Source organism: Helianthus annuus, chromosome 4 (genome assembly GCF_002127325.2).
Source record: "Helianthus annuus cultivar XRQ/B chromosome 4, HanXRQr2.0-SUNRISE, whole genome shotgun sequence".
Lineage (NCBI taxonomy): Eukaryota > Viridiplantae > Streptophyta > Magnoliopsida > Asterales > Asteraceae > Helianthus > Helianthus annuus.
This window is the reverse complement of record NC_035436.2, coordinates 152,366,669-152,383,441: the sequence shown is the minus strand read 5'-3', so window position 1 is coordinate 152,383,441 and position 16,773 is coordinate 152,366,669. Positions and strand designations below refer to the sequence as shown.

The 16,773-nt window shown below is 38.5% G+C and overlaps 2 protein-coding genes across 2 annotated transcripts; both read left to right on the top strand.

Moving 5' to 3' along the window:
• Window positions 1-4,035: 4,035 nt before the first annotated feature.
• On the top strand, window positions 4,036-4,780 carry LOC110934900 (ethylene-response factor C3). Its single transcript, XM_022177617.2, has one exon. The coding sequence runs from the start codon at window positions 4,041-4,043 to the stop codon at window positions 4,659-4,661; it is 621 nt and encodes a 206-aa protein (XP_022033309.1). The 5' UTR covers window positions 4,036-4,040; the 3' UTR covers window positions 4,662-4,780.
• An 11,146-nt stretch (window positions 4,781-15,926) lies between these two features.
• LOC110933713 lies at window positions 15,927-16,551 on the top strand. The gene is made up of 2 exons (XM_022176921.1): window positions 15,927-16,223; window positions 16,306-16,551. The coding sequence occupies exons 1-2, from the start codon at window positions 15,927-15,929 to the stop codon at window positions 16,549-16,551; spliced, it is 543 nt and encodes a 180-aa protein (XP_022032613.1).
• Window positions 16,552-16,773: the final 222 nt, after the last annotated feature.

The window sequence follows — 16,773 nt, the reverse complement described above, 5'->3', positions numbered from 1 at the left end:
AATGATCAAAAGGACCGATGGGGTTCAATACTTCAGGCCAAGGGCTAAAGATCTTCGGACTCTTCCAGCACGTGATCTCCATCACATTGCTCAGCTCGATCTCAACAACCATACAAATGTTGCTAGTATCAGAGGATTGATTCCTCATCTCGTTGCTGAGAGTCGAGAGAGTAAGTGGAAAATGTTCAAGCCTGCAGTCTGTCGAGGATTTAAGTACTTAAACAAGTTCACTGGTAAAGAAGAATGGAAGATGGTTTACCCTCCAGCGAGTTGCCTTCGTAAAATTCCTATGCGAAAGTTTGATCTCGATAAATTCGACAAAATAGGTTATTGGTATCTCCATGGGAAGACAGGGGAAGCCGTGATTACTGAAAAGAAGGTGACGGTTGAGATTGCTAAGATTCTGGATCCAATTTGGCTTGCCAACCTGAGGGAAGCACATCTAAAGAAGCTTCAGCGCCTGCCCCTAAAATACAATGAAGAAGATCGTGTTCTAGCGTACCAGTTCATCAAGGTGGTTCAGTTCTGTGTGAAGAACAAGGTCTGGGCAGGAAGCAGCTTCTCGAAGAGAGTATGAAGATTTCAAGTCCAATGAAGACCATGCACTGATCAAGGGGGAGTTTGTTAATGCACTTTAGGTGATAAGTGCATGTCTCCCATTTATTAGGGTCTTTATTGTACATTTGTTGAAAGATAGTCCCAAGTTTATCCTTGGACATTTTGTCCATGTTTTAGCATAGGCCTTTGTCTGAGTTTTGTATAGAACTAAGGTCAGAGTTTTGTTTGTATAGCCTTTTGTCTGAGTTTTGTCTAGTTCAAAAGGTCTGAGCTTTGTGTAGTATGTTTTGTCCGGGCTTTCTAGTTTGTCTTGAAAGTCCGGGTTTTGCCTTGTATATATACCTTTATGTGGAATAGACAAGGCGGCGATTCTGTGTGAAATTCTGTGCACCTAACCCTAATCATTGTGTGTGTTTTTGGCTGGCGGCTGCTTTGTGTGAGTGACGTCATTCATCTTCATCATCAAGAATACTCAGTGTATTCTTGATTTCTCTTACAAATCCTTACATACTAGTGTTTCATCTGCAGTGGTTAATCATCAGGTGGATTCCGCACACCTGTTGGTGGCTTTAGCTGAGTGAGATCTTGGATTAGGAGGCCTTACATTTTTATAGTTGGAATTATTATCGGCCTACAAAAGATAAAACTTAGGACTATTAAAATGCAATACCCCTTTTCTAAGAGTCAAACCCCACTCACCATTCAATACTTTTTGACATTTATAAGAGTAAATTACAAGTTTTGTCCTTTATGTTTACACCAAATTGCAGGCGCTTTCCTTTTCTCCAAAAGTTTACAGGCGATGTCCTTAACCTTCCAAAATCTTGCACGTTATGTCCTTTAGGCCAAACCCAGTTAGAGCTTTTAGTTAAATATGGTTATGTGTCTTGCACATGAGGGTATTCTTGTCATTTTATATTCTCAGGGACTATTGAGTAAATAAATTATAAAAAGGGACTATTTCTGTAAAATATAAAACATAAAACCTTTAATATCTACCTATCTGTTATCTCTCTCAAACATTTCAACAAACTCAACACTTCACAATTATAATCAGCTCAACTAAAACATATCGAACGAGTTATCAATCAAGTGATTTGAACAACTTACGATGCAAATCCCATGGTTCACACTTATTCAGATCAACTTCTCCAATAGCACTAGCAGTAAATCTCCGATCAACAACTTTCGGCGTGAGATAATGCGTAATAATCTCCTCATTGGTCGGATTATCGCATCGTCTCCGTCGTTCATCACCATCGATGATCCTCCTCCATCCATCCGTACAACAACCTCCTCCGTACATCCGTACAACAACCTCCTCCGTCCATCCGTTTCACAGGATCAACTACCTGAAATTTGAACAACTGAACACAAGTGAATTGATCTGATATTGAAATCTGTACATACCTGAGAGAAAAGTGTGTGTTTGAGTAGTATGTGAGAGAGAGAGAGAGAGCAGATTAGCATTATCTCAAACCTGGTTCGGGATGGGTATTTATAGCCGAAGAACGAATGAGGGTAATCGAGTCGCTAGACTCACAGCGCATAGCCTTTTGTAGGTGTGTCAGAAGCGCAGGTCACAGAAGTGTTGGACGCTTCCTAAGGTGATGCCACGTCCTGCTGCGGTTGTATGTCCGTCTGCCAGCTTTTCATGCATGTGGGCTGGCAGTTGACCGCCGTCAGTACCTGGACACACCACATGTTGGCTTTGTCACTGAAGTCAAAGTGGTAGTGCCACTTGTGGGACAACAGGATGCGGTTTTGGGCCGCATTGCTATGTGGGGTAACCGCATCCCTTGTAGTGACGAAAAACCCATTTTCATACACAAGGTAAGTCTTCTCCTTCTCCGATTGGGAAAGTCAACTGGGTTCGCGCGTGTCTGCACGATCGCAGGTGAATCCTTGTCAGTAGGGGCAACGAACCGGGATATGGTCACTCGTGCCCAAGCATGGTGCGAGATTTGTGACCATACCCCTTCACAGCGAAAAACGTTTTTCCGGCGACCAGAGCCTAACGTCGTTAGGGTTCTGTTTGTCAACATTGATTGGAGGCCAAAATGTTAATAATTGGAACTGCCAGTTGTTATTTTTGAAGTTGGATTGTTGGCGCCAACAACGAATAGTTGGGATTATTAAAGTCCAATATTTCTTAGAAATTTCACTAACTTAGTATTAATTTAAAACTAACTAAAAATTACATAATTTAAAAATTATAATATTTTGATATCGATACTAATGTTATTGGAATAAGTACCGGTATTTGTATTATATGTCTTTAATCTATTTTTATGTTATTTAATCCGGCTTTCTTAATATTTTGTTTTCGTTAACTTTTAAAAAAAATCTGAACACATCACTTTGTGTAATTTTGTTTGCTAGGTATTCCGGTAAAAATTTGTATTCAAAATAGTGTATTTTTTTTTAATCTTAATTTATGCTAGTGCCGCAACCATGACGAACCAATTCCAACCGTGCAACATTGGTACCGGTATTGGTGTTACCAGAACTGGTATTTGATATATGTTATTATGGTTTTCGATCGATGTAAAATACGTGTCAATATCTTTTTGGACATATCAAGATTTTAATTTTTGGAGATTTCTCTTTCAGTTGCTTTAACGAGTGCTAGTAATGTAAAGAACCAAACTAAGACATATTGAATTCCCGCGGCATAGCACGGGGTATCCCACTAGTATATGTTAATTTACAACATATTAATGAATAGTGACTATTTTGTCACTAATTTGTTTTTTTTTTATTTGCTTTTTTTTTTAAATTCCTTAACTTTCAACATTAACACAACCTCTCAATGTTCTTGTAAAATTTCATTTCTACTCTCTCGAGTTTTACTTGTTTATTTATGTATATGTACCAATATAAATATAAGTTGGTTTACGTTTTGATGTAAATCTTTTTCTTCTGTGTTTTTGTTTTCCTTCCCCTCAACTTTGCCCCCTCCCCCCCCCCCCCCATTTTCTAAAACTTTAATACGATATATCTCTTTGACCCTCTTGACTTTTTTAATAAGTTTCAGTATGAATTCGACTTCGTCAAAGTTTTACGTCACATGAGTCACTTTGTGCTAAAAAATCGCGTTTTTGTTTTGCAATTTTTCCTGATATTAGTCGTGGTTTAGTTGCTACTTAACACGGTAGAAGGGGGAGCTTAACACTAGTTATTATAAATATTTATCTACGGTAGGGTTTATCGTAAGGAAAATCTCCATTTCTACTAATATTTATAGTGAAATATACATCATCATTCATCATATTATATTATTTAATATGGTATCTTTATTTAACACTATATGTTTTTTCGTAGTTAATAGTAATTAAACGTTGAATGAATAGAAAAATGATCACAAATAGATAAACATTAAACAAGCAGTTGAAAAGTTGATTAATTTGGAACTTCTGTTGAAGTAATATAAAGCTTGTCCTAGAAACACTTCTAGCAGCACTCTTGCAAGAAAAGTTTCAATGGATGCTTCCTACACTCATGATCACCTGAGCTTCAATAACTCACAGGACTCTTCATTATCCCAAGATAAGCGTATTTTCCGGCAAGATAATTCACTCCATCTCAACAACTCCCAGGATATACTGCTTTTTGACATGCTTGCAGTTGCAGCAATTGTTGATCTAGATCATCAAGTCAAGGACGACGAACCTGCTAATAAACTAAAAGCCAACACCAACAAGTCATACCGAGGCGTTAGGCGACGTCCATGGGGAAAGTTCGCTGCGGAGATAAGGGATTCCACAAGGCACGGTGTCCGTGTTTGGCTGGGGACGTTTGATAGCGCGGAAGAGGCTGCTATGGCATATGATGAAGCCGCGTATACGATGAGAGGGTCGTTGGCGTTGTTGAATTTTCCGGTGGAGAGAGTAAAGGAATCACTGAAGAAGATGAAGTATGGTTTTGAAGAAGGGTGTTCGCCCGCGGTCGTGCTTAAGAAGCGACACTGTCAGAAGAGTAAAAGAAAAGATAAAGTCACAGGCCGAGAGAAGAAGACGACGATGGTTCTGGAGGACTTGGGTGCTGATTATTTGGAACAACTCTTGATGATATCGGAAAATGGTACTGCTGCTTCATGGTGAATGTTCTTTCGTTTGGTGGTTGTAATCTTTGTCCAAAAAAAATTAAGAAAAAATCTTTGTAAATTAGTTGAAACTTTAAGCCCTTTCTTGTAAATTTCATATATAGTAACAAAATTATTAGTTTATTATTTTCGTAGGTAGTCATAACTATGCAACAAGTTTGTGTATCAATTTGTACTCACGTCACAACATATTTCTTGTAAAAATTATGTGTATCTAACTTTTATACACTTGCAGTTTTTCTATAGGGTTTATTGGCCAATTGGTTTATTGGCAACTTCTATAATGTTTTAAGAAGTGCTATCTTTTTTTGTTTTTTTTTTAAATATAATTTGGATTCTATCAAATAATAATCAGCACGACAGAGTGTGATGTTTAAAAAAATAGTACATAATAAGTCTTTTATATATATATATAGTTACATTTACAAATGTTTATCTACATGCATGACGACTACTTGAAAACCGTACAAATACTTATTACAAGTTTATAATGTGTCTTATTTTTATACAAACATTTGTTTACATACATGCACGACTATTCGGGACAACTAACACGATTCCATAAATACATTTATATTTTTATATAAATAATAAATACTAAACCTCTTAGAAACTAAGTGTTTCCAAAACTTAGTGTTTATCACCGACTACAAATGGAACATAACAAGTATATCCTATTTGTTTCCATCAAGTTAACATCTTCCCATCGAATCATTTGGTTAGCGATTCGGTAGAGCTCGGTGACACGTAGTTTAGCAACATTTTAGTAGAAACTTATAAGTTTATTCCTTGATAGGAATGTTATAGATTGCATGCTAGCGAGTTTAAGTTTTGAAAACGACATTATGGATCATATTATGCTAGCTTTGCACAAGGATATCGAGGTGAGTTCATAACCCCCACTTTTTACGATTTTACATTTTTACAAATGTTTTCGGGGGTGGAAAGAGATGCAAGTTTTGCAAAAGTACACAATATGTCGATGAACGAAAATTCATATTTCTAAACCATGTTGCAAATGAATTTCAACAAACTCAAATGGTTTACGAAACGTTTATGATAAACATACCGGTTTTACAAAAATACACGTACTTTCGAAACGTGCATGAGTTTCATGACTAGTGACAGGATTGTCCTAGTTACAAGGGGACTGGGTTGTCCTGCATACAAATTAGGGGACTAGTTTGTCCTACTTAAGAACAACAGGGCTGGTTTGTCCTGCATACAAATAAGGGGACTGGTTTGTCCTAATTATGAACAACGGGACTGTTTTGTCCTACATACAAACACAAGGACTGGATTGTCCTACATACAAACGAAATGACTGGGTTATCCTTTACTCAACCGTAAGAGTCGTAGGGTTCTTAAAATTGTACAGTAAAGTCCTCGCTACATATCGTAACTATAACTGTCAGCTAGTCTACCGTCTTGAATAAATGGTTTGGCGAGGCACTCTCTAGCACAAGGTGGGTTGTAGGCTAATGCGGGCATGTTCTCTTTGTCGTACGCGGGCATTGATAGTTAAACAAGGTTTACAAATACAAAGTTTTCAAATGACATACCGAGGAAAATGATTTTATTACGTTTTCTCAACATTATTTAAACCGGTTGCCAAAAAAGATTTATTCCAAATCTTTTTCAAACAAACTATGAACTCCCCAACTTAATGTTGATTTTTCGAATCTTCTTTCTGAGGTTACACATTCAATTTATGGCACGATTGTAATAGAAGAACCCATGGGGATTTGAGTACTTAGTGGGCGTTCACTTTCTAGAAGTCTTAGCATCTTATACTTCTGTTGTGAAATGAAGATACAAGTCAGATAACACCAACTCTGATTTTGCAGGGTGTGACAGACTGGTATCAGAGCTATAGGTTTTAGCGAATTAGGTTTTTGTAGAGATACCTAGGCTTTAACCTCACTTTTTTCTGGGGACATAAATAATTAAGACTTTGATTACATACAGAACGCCTAGGTTTCGAAAATGGGTTCCAACCGTTGCCGAAACAATGAGTCAACATTTTGGTTTCTAACATACGCTAGTGTTGCATCTTATACACGGTCCACGAAACAGTTACATACAGTAAGCAAAATTGTGAGATGTTTTGGAAACACGCATTTAAGGCCTTTGGTACACTTATACAAAAATCCAATAAAGGTCCTTACGTACGAACTATGACTATTCACTCGGGCAAACGTTATTATCCATATAATTTTATTTATTTGAGTAGATAACCTACGCAGAACAGATTACTGATGCGCAAATGTTAACAAACAAACGAGAGTCGATTATCACAAACGAACAACTATATAATTATTTCGATAATGATCTATGAGACGCGAGACTACTATCGCGACTACACAACGTTTATTTATATATGCAAATATGTATATGTATATATATATATATATAGTTAAATTCACAAACGTTTATCTACATGCATGATGACTACTTGGAAACCGTACAAATGCTTATTACAAGTTTACGACATGTATTATTTTTATACAAAAACTTGTTTACGTACACACACGACCATTCGGAACAACGAACACGATTCCATAAATACATTTATATTTCTATATAAATATATAAATACTAAACCTCTTGGAAAATAAGTGCTTCCAAAACTTAGTGTTTCTCACCGACTACAAATGGAACTTAACAAGGATATCCTATTCGTTTCCATCAAGTTAACATCTTCCCATCGAATTATTCGGTTAGCGATTCGGTAGAGCTCGCTGACATGTAGTTTAACTACATTTTAGTTGAAACTTATAAGTTTATTCCTCGATATGAATGTTATAGATTGCATGCTAGCGAGTTTACGTTTTGGAAACGACATTATGGATCATATTATGCTAGCTTTGCACAATGATATCGATGTGAGTTCATAATCCCCACTTTTTATGATTTTACATTTTTATAAATGTTTTCGGGGGTGGAAAGACTTGCAAGTTTTGCAAAAGTACACAATATTTCGATGAATGAAAATTCATATTTCTCAATCTGTTGCAAATGAATTTCAGCGAACTCAAATGGTTTACAAAAGGTTTATGATAAACATACCGGTTTTACGAAACACACGCGTATTTTCGAAACATACATGAGTTTCATGACTAGTGACGGGATTGTCCTAGCTACAACGGGACTCGTTTGTCCTGCATACAAATAAGGGGACTGGTTTGTCCTGCTTACGAACACCGGGGCCGGTTTGTCCTGCATACAAATAAGGGGACTGGTTTGTCCTGCTTAAGAACAGCTGGACTGGTTTGTCCTGCTTACAGACACAAGGACTAGATTGTCCTACATACAAACGAAAGGACTGGATTGTCCTCTTCTCAACCGTAAGAGTCGTAGGGTTCTTAAAACTATACAGGGAAGTCCTTGCTACATATCGGAACTATAATCGCTTGCTAGTCTATCATCTTGGCTAAACGGTTTCTCGAGACACTCTCTAGATCGAGGTGGGTTATAGGCTCATGCGGTCATGTTGTCTTTGTATTACACGGGAATTGACGGTTAAACAAGTTTTACAAATACAAAGTTTTCAAATGACATGTCGAGGAAAATGATTTTATTACGTTTTCTCAACACTATTTAAACTGGTTACCAAAAAGATTTATTCCAAATCTTTTTCAAACAAACTATGAACTCGCCAAGTAAATGTTGATTTTTCGCATGTTTATTCTCAGGTACACATTCAATTTATGGCATGGTTGGAATAGGAGAACCCATGTGGATTCGAGTGCTTAGCGGGCATTCACTTTCTGGAAGTCTTAGCATCTTATACTTCCGTTGTACAATGAAGATACCAGTCAGATTACACCAACTCTGATTTTGCAGGGTGTGACAAATTTTCAACAGACACAACACCAATAGTTATGTTCACAAACAAGCAAAAAGTTGTCCAAACCAATCATAAAACAAGTTGCCTAAAACTATATCAAAATAGCTAAACATAGTAAATCTGTTAGAGGAGAATGAAAACTGAATGAGATGAAAAAGATGACCACGAGGTGGGTTCAAAGGAAACCTATATATTATACTTTGTGAAAATATGAATTTAGTCATGAAAAGGCTGGCTCCTTTTTCAGATGAAGATGGGAGCTCTATTTCACATTTGGCAGCAAACAACATTTTATTTTTTATGTGTGTATATGTATATTTATTTACTAAAAAAAGGAAGATACGGTCCGGTCTGGTTTTTTAAGGCCGATTTTTGGTATAAACCATAAAATAACAAACATTCAATATGGATTTAAAATTTTGAAACCAACCGACCAAAAGTTTAGAAAAAACCAACCGTGAAACCAATGTGGAGACCGGTTTGTATGCTTTCGCGGTCTGAAACAAACCGTGAACTCTCCTAAAATACAAACCTTTGGGCAATTTTTGGGCCGGAACCAACACACAGAGCTTCATTTTCCACAACTTCAAACAACAAAACTTCCAAAGACAATCAAGAACCCCAATATTTAACCACCCAAGTCCTTAAACTATGCACCATTGCACCACCCTATGAAAAACGGGACCACTATTCCTTTCAAGATTAATGATTCTTGCTTCTTTTTCAACATAAAAACTCCACAATTCAACTAGATCTTAAACTAAACTCGGTGGTACTACAGAACAAAAATGATTTCCACCTTCATTTGATCTTGATATTCCTAACCCCAAACCCCCAAAAGTTAATGATGTGTGTAAAACACAACATATAAATTATATCAAATACAGCGTAAAATCAACCCTTTATCAGTACTAATGTTGGAAAAAGCTTGTTTCTTTGTTTCTTTGTAATTTACAAGATCAAAAGAGCTTAAACGCACAAAAAGAACAAATTAATAGCAGAAACCAACATAAATGCAAAGAAGAAGTATTGACACAACTAGCCAAGCCCCCATCCACATCCAAACCAACAAAAATAACAAGAACATAAGTTCTAACACGGGGCCTTGCCCACCAGGCATGGGTCGTGCCCAGTCAAGATTCCCTGCAGAAGAAAAGACGAACCAGAAAAATCAACACGGGGCTATGCCAAATCAACACGGGAAATGGTCAACTCTAAGATTCGTAGAATATGAGATAGTACAGCAAGTACAATTGTCACGGGTCGTCCCTTGACACACGGGGTCGCGTTAGTACAAGATCTGACACTGTAGTTAATGAAGAAGAGAGAGAATGAAGGCCACAGGGCGGTGTTGACAGTCTGCTTTCAGCTATAAATAGGGGTGCTTGGTTTCATTCCAACCCATCCCTTGGCAAACCACTTCTCTCACTTGCCACCACTACAACATCAACACCCAACACCATCATCCATCTTCCATCTTTTAGAGTGTGTAGTAGTCTTGGGATGCAAGATCGATCGTAAGAGTTCTTATCAAACAAACGCCATGCTTGGCTAAACTCTTACATCACTTGGTGAAGACAAATCTTTTATGTATTACTTTTTTATTTCCAACATTTGGCTCCTTTTTATTTGCTTATGTATTAATGACTTTAATAACTAGTTTTGTATATTGAAGGTGAATTTTACTTAATCATTCTTCATAGTTTGTTGATTCACTCATTCGTGTCTTTACGGTCTATATAAAGCACGTTAACTGTCTGGAAGGGTGTTAGAAGGGTGATTTGGTAAATTCTTGTCTCGTTCAGTGTATAGATCCCTCGAGAACCTGGTTCAAGCTTAGTAGGACTTCACGAGAGGTAGATCTTAACCGCCTCGGGAGAAGTAAGAACCGCTCGAATTCCTTAACTATAAACTACTATTAAAACATTAAACCAACCTTGCAGGATTGTATCCTTGCTGACTCGGACCAATATGTTGAGGGTAACGCTGCCTGGAAGGGGGCCTACCACTTTTTGCATTAATAACTTACTTAATTATCTTTCGATGATCCAACCTTGCGGGACTGTATCCCTGCTGACTCAGACCAATAGGTTGAGGGTAACGCTGCTTAGAAGGGGGCCTACTACTATAACTTAAAGTTAATCTCTTAAAATGCCCAAAGTGCGGAAATCATTAAAGGATACATAAAAGAGGAGTTGGAACCAAGTGATTCCTTCTTGTCTATTTGTTTTTCCTTATATTTTATTATTATTTTCTAGTTTATCCTTTTAAAACTTCCAAAACTTTTTTATCAAGATTTGGTTAGATTAGACGTTAATGATAAGCCAGTACTAAAAACTCTTATGTCCTTGGACGACCTCGATATCTTGCCATTACTGAACTACGTACGCGATGGGTGCACTTGCCCTAACGTGTGTAGAGTGATAGTACTATATCGTGTTTTATAAATTTAAAACTTCATTCGCGAGTAAAATGTGCCTAAAATATATCTAAAAACAATACACACCCGCACATACATGAAGTTTTTGGCGTCGTTGCCGGGGACACAAGGATTTTAAGAAAGTTTAAAATCAGTGGCCTGATCATTTTTTATTTTTTCTTTTTAAGTTTTTCCTCTTTTTCTCCCAATTTTCTACTTTCTGCAGGAATAACACTAGGCCGTGTTTGATCAACACGAGCCGTTTCAGACCTACAGTATCTGGGAAGAGCTGTTTTCTTGTTACTGGAACAGAGACACGGGGCCGTCTTACAGGAGCACAGGGCCGTGTCAAACTTCTAGTATCTGGGAACTTGAAAACAGAAACTTTTTCTTGACAGCACCGGGCCATGCTAATCTTCTGACCAGGTAATATTTTGTTTTTGTTCGCAGAAAATCACATAATTCTGCATAATTTGTGACAAATCGTAATTTCAAGAGACTTTTTCCTTGTTCAGTTCTGATATAACTTACGTGTACGATATCTGAGTGATTATTGGGCTTGATTATAAGTAATGGGTGGCGAACATTATTGGTGGATGTATGTAGTCCAAAACCTATTAAACACAATTGGGATCATAAGTTTAGTAATACAAGTACAAGTCGGTAGCACATCCTAGCCGAGTCGCACACTTCTCACTTGGGCCAAACATCCTTCCTTTGCTATTTGAGTGTCCTCGGCCCAACATTCACAAATTAAAAGTTGGGTTCGGCCCATGTGTTTCGAATACATAGGTATATAAGCTGGTGAGGGGATTTCTTTTATCTAAAACACACATAAAAGGCAAACCCTAATTCCCGATGCTCTGGATGAAGACTTCCCTCCTATTCGATTCTCCTCACTTCTCGGCTTTAACCAAATCCCCTTGCACCCCATTTTCTGGTAAGTACTCTACCACTAATCGATTTTGTACGTGGGAGCACTCATAATTGTTTATTGATCTACATGAATGTTATATTGCTTATAGTGAATCCGTAATTGTTAGAAAACATGTTAAATGCCATTTAATTCAGATCGTGTAGGTGATAATTTGATTGATACTTGTTAGCGTGAGACTAATTGTGATTCAGCATGATTTTGTGTGGTTGATAGAATGATGATCTACGGTCACGCAATGTATTGCTGCTAATCGAGAACCCTAAAAAATATTTTGCTATGGCTTGTGTTGACAAACTGTTAAGGGTGTAAATCTTTGATTTTGATTTATGTGATGATTCTATTACATGAAAGGTGTTATGCAATGTCTAAATCCACTTGGATGTGGTCGATCATCATGAAAGTTAATCGTTATTGACTGGGTGGTTATTAGCGTTTAGGAAATCATGAAACTGTCTAATGTGAGCAGCGACGAAACACACCTCGACGAAGATCACGGCTCGATGAAGGTTAGTCCTTCGCCAGAGGATTCTTCGTCAAACCCCAATGTTGGACCGTTCTATGACCCGAAAAGTCAGTCGAAGTAGTTCATCTTTACATACGAAGGCGGAATCAACGTAAGTAAAGTAACAACAGCTAATCCTTTCAATTCCTTGTGTTTATATTGCTTTCTGATAAAATTTCAGCAGAGTTTCAGCACCGTAGCACACACATACATCCTTTTATCATATGAACCGCTCCAGCCTATTTATAGAGATCTTGGGTTGCTTATATGACATGCCATATAAGCGATCCAGGATACTTGTCCTATAAGCGATCCAGGCTACTGCCTAATAAGCGGTCCAAGACTATAACAATGACACAAAAGCGGTCCACAATGTATCATTGACACATAAGCGGTCCTAACTCTATTTCACTCAATATTTACACTTTGACCCCCTATAGACCAATCTTGACTTCAGACTTTTTATAGACGCAGTCAACAGACATTCCGTGCATCAACACCCAAGACGATGAAGAATAGATTCTTCGTTGACACGTTCTTGACGAACCATTAAGGTTTTTCGTCATGATCATTCTCGACGAAGAACAGTTCTTCGCCGAGGGATTCTTCGCCAAGGAGGCAACCCACGAAGAACTGGTTCTTCGTGGGGATGCTGCATTAGAGCAGAATGAGCAGATTAGTGAAACAGCTATATGATGATGAACCTTAGTGTTTGTAAATTCTATATGTTGCATGATAATAATGTTAACCAGAAATGAGGATCTTCATTGGACTGGTGTGAGTAAACAATACATCTGTAAATGTTGTTATGTGATTTGCACATGGGATGTGGACTTGTATGAGAATTGGGTACTTGCTACGTGAATGTACGGTGATCCTTGCGGTAAATGCAATCTGTGACAATACGTGATTTGATTATTATAAAACTGATGTTATTGGTCACCACTGTTGAGAACTTGAACTTGTGTTATGAACGTGTATGAAATCTAAACATTTGCTATGTGTTACATGACAATGGTATTACATCTGATTTGTTGAATACGTGATCTGGATATGTGTTTACGAAACTGATCATCTTTGGTAACCACGGTAGGGTTTGGTTGACCAACTTGGAACGGGTAATGTAACGTAACATACCGAGCAGTTTAAGGTGAGTTCACTTCTCTTGAGCATGCGTCCCGGTGGGTGGGACAATCAATCGGGTATTCCTGAGAGGAATAAATCTTTTCTGCGTAAAAATGGGATGTTGGATAATACACTCATTTCCTATCACCTTAAGTCCCATCTTCTACCGAATAGTTACCTGAGAGGTAACGGGGTAATTAGTTGATAGCGCTATTAAGCTTGGCAACCTCACACCGTACCTAAGAGGACAGGCGTGAACTAATGACCTTAATCATGACCAATACTTAGATAGGGGCAATTCGGGACGGCCAAAACAATCTGGAAGCCATCTTGTATGGTACTCGAGTTATTATCAACATTACTTTCGGAATTGTTATTAAACTGGATTAAACACTTGGTAACCAAACATTTTTATAAAACTGTGAACTCACCAGCGTTATCTGATACACTGGTTTGCATGCTCGCAGGTTATAGATATGTGTTGGTGTGGAACTTGCTGTCTGGGAGGCTGGAGTGGTCATGGGTCGAGATACATGGAATCACGAGACAAGTCTAATGATTTCATACACTTCGTTTACGGAATACTTAACTAATGATTTATGCTTCCGCTGAACACGTTGAATTACATTTAATGTTTTGCAACACTTTATTTTAATAAATGAAAGTTTTCATTGTAATCGTGTTATGAGTTCAATGTGATTGGTGGCTACATCCTGGTACGTCACATGCCTCGCAGGGGTTTCCGCATGTGGTATTTTAGGGGTGTGACATAATTCACAGGGGATACAGTTTGGTTCATGACCTCCACCTCCGAAAAAGACATAAAAGTACCCCTTGATGAACCCGAGCACTTTTTGAGAAAAAGACTTCAAGCTAACAACCGACGAAAAGCCTCGACCCAAAACCCCCCTATGGCGGATCAACGCACTCTCATGGATTACCAACGGCCTATGGTCTGTAATCTTGGAGCTGCTATTAACCCCCTAATGTTGATGCTAATAACTTTGAGCTTCAATCACACTTAATCCAAATGCTCCAAAATTCCGCCACTTTTCATGGCCTATCCGATGAAAATCCCCATTTACATATTACCAACTTCTTGGAAATATGTGACACCTTTTAAATCGACGGAGCCTCCAACGATGCTATCCGGCTACGTATGATCCCTTTTTCCTTCAAAGACCGAGCCAAAGCTTGGCTAAACACCCTCCCAATTGGATCTCTGCACACTTGGGATGAACTTGCCCAAAAATTTCTCTACAAATATTTCCCTCCCGCTAAAACCGCCAAACTCATGACCGAAATGAACACCTACTCTCAAGAAGACGAGGAATCATTGTACGAGATAGGGGAAAGATTAAAGGAGCTATTGAGGAAATGCCCACATCATGGTTTTGAACGTTGGCAACAAGTGTCCACTTTCTACAATGGACTCTTGCCACACACAAGGCAAATCTTTGATTCCGGCTCCGGGGGACTCCTTGGGAATCAGCATCCCGAGGAAATCTATAATCAAATTGAAGAACTTCCTCAAAACAGTTTTCAATGGCACACTCCTAGGGGCTCAAAATCCATAGCTCTGGGCGCCCGTAAAGTGGATGAAACCACTTCTTTGCAAGCCCAAATCAAAGCCTTCACTATAAAAATAAAGAAACTTGAATTAAACAAAACGGCATCGGTAATGGCTTACGAAGGATGCGGCGGCCCCCATGAAAACTGGAGTTGTATGAAAGACTTAGAAAATCAAACGGAAGTGGTAAATTACCTAAATAACCCGCCATGACCACCGGGAGCTCCAAGTAACTCTTTCACTCCTGAGTGGCGAAATCATCCCAACTTTAGTTGGAGGGAATCGGGGGGGGGGGTAATAACTAACAAAATCAAAATCAACGATCTAACTTTCAACAACAACCTAGAAATGAGCAACAAGGTTTCCGACCACAACAATAAGGAGGAAGAGAGAGGCTTGAGGATCTCATCACTCGCCTTTTCTCTGAATCCGATAAAAATTACTCAGAAAGGTTCCTACAAACTGAAGCCGAAATTAGAAACCAACGGGCTAGTGTTCAAAGTATAGAAAAACAAGTAAGCCAACTTGCCCAAAATTTCACCGAGAGATCACAAGGAGCCTTACCTAGTAACGCCAAAACAAACCCAAAAGCCCAAGTAAACGTAATCAACCTAAGAAACCGGAAGGTATGACCTGAAATTGAACCAACAACACAACAACCCGATCCAATCCCCACAAAAACACCCATTGCCAATAACCAAGAAAATACTCAACCCCAAAATACCGACACAACCAAACCACCCCCGGTCCCTTACCCCGATCGTTTACTTCGGCAAAATATTGTTGAGCAATTCACTAAATTTATAAGCTTGCTAAAACAACTTCACATCAATCTCTCTTTTGTGGAAGTCCTCACTGAAATGCCAAAATACTCCAAGTTCATGAGAGACTTCCTTACTCATAAATGGAAGATTGAATCCATTCAACAAGTCACCTTAAGTGAAGAATGCTCAGTGGCCATCCTCAACAAGCTCCCCCAAAAGAAGATCGATCCTGGAAGCTTCACCATTCCTTGCTCTATTGGTGGATCACCATTAAGCAATGCATTAGCCGACTTAGGAGCTAGCATTAATCTAATGTCGGGTTCTATGTTCAATCGACTTAGGTTCGGCAAGCCACACCCTACAAAGATGAGCATACAACTTGCGGATAGAACGGTAAAATACCCTCAAGTTGTCATAGAAAATCTATTGGTGAAGGTTGGTGAATTTGTTTTCCCAGCTGACTTTGTAATCTTAGACATGGAAGAAGACCCGAAATCCCGCTCATATTAGGAAGACCTTCCTTGCCACTGCACGGGCAATGGTGGACATGAGCAATAGAAGATTAACAATGAGGGTTGGTGACAAGGAGATCAAGTTCGAGGTGGGACAACGAGCAGAGGATGATCCGATCAAATACATCAAAGCGATTGACTCAAGCCTAGACGACGCCCTTCAACGATACAACTTGGGATGCGAATCATCCCACTCGGGTAACATTTGACCGACTTTGGGTCTAGCCAAGGACCCTTATAAAAGTGGCGCACCATGGAGGCATTCCATGACTATCCATTTTTAAGTAGTTTTAATCTTAGTGTAATCTTTAGTTTAATACCTTTCTTTTAAGTTTTATCTTTGTAGGAATAAACATGCCCAAAAGAGGAAGAAGGACGTTGAAAAAGGAACCCCATGCACGTAAACTAGAGCCTCTCGCTTCAAAAACTGC

What these genes read in the sequence shown, in the direction of transcription:
- LOC110934900 (XM_022177617.2), top strand. Translation starts at nt 4,041, where the DNA reads ATGGATGCTTCCTACACTCATGATCACCTGAGCTTCAATAACTCACAG.
- LOC110933713 (XM_022176921.1), top strand. Translation starts at nt 15,927, where the DNA reads ATGCCAAAATACTCCAAGTTCATGAGAGACTTCCTTACTCATAAATGG. An exon ending in TACAACTTGCGGATAGAACG is followed by an intron (nt 16,224 to 16,305) that starts GTAAAATACCCT and finishes TTGTAATCTTAG; the next exon opens with ACATGGAAGAAGACCCGAAA.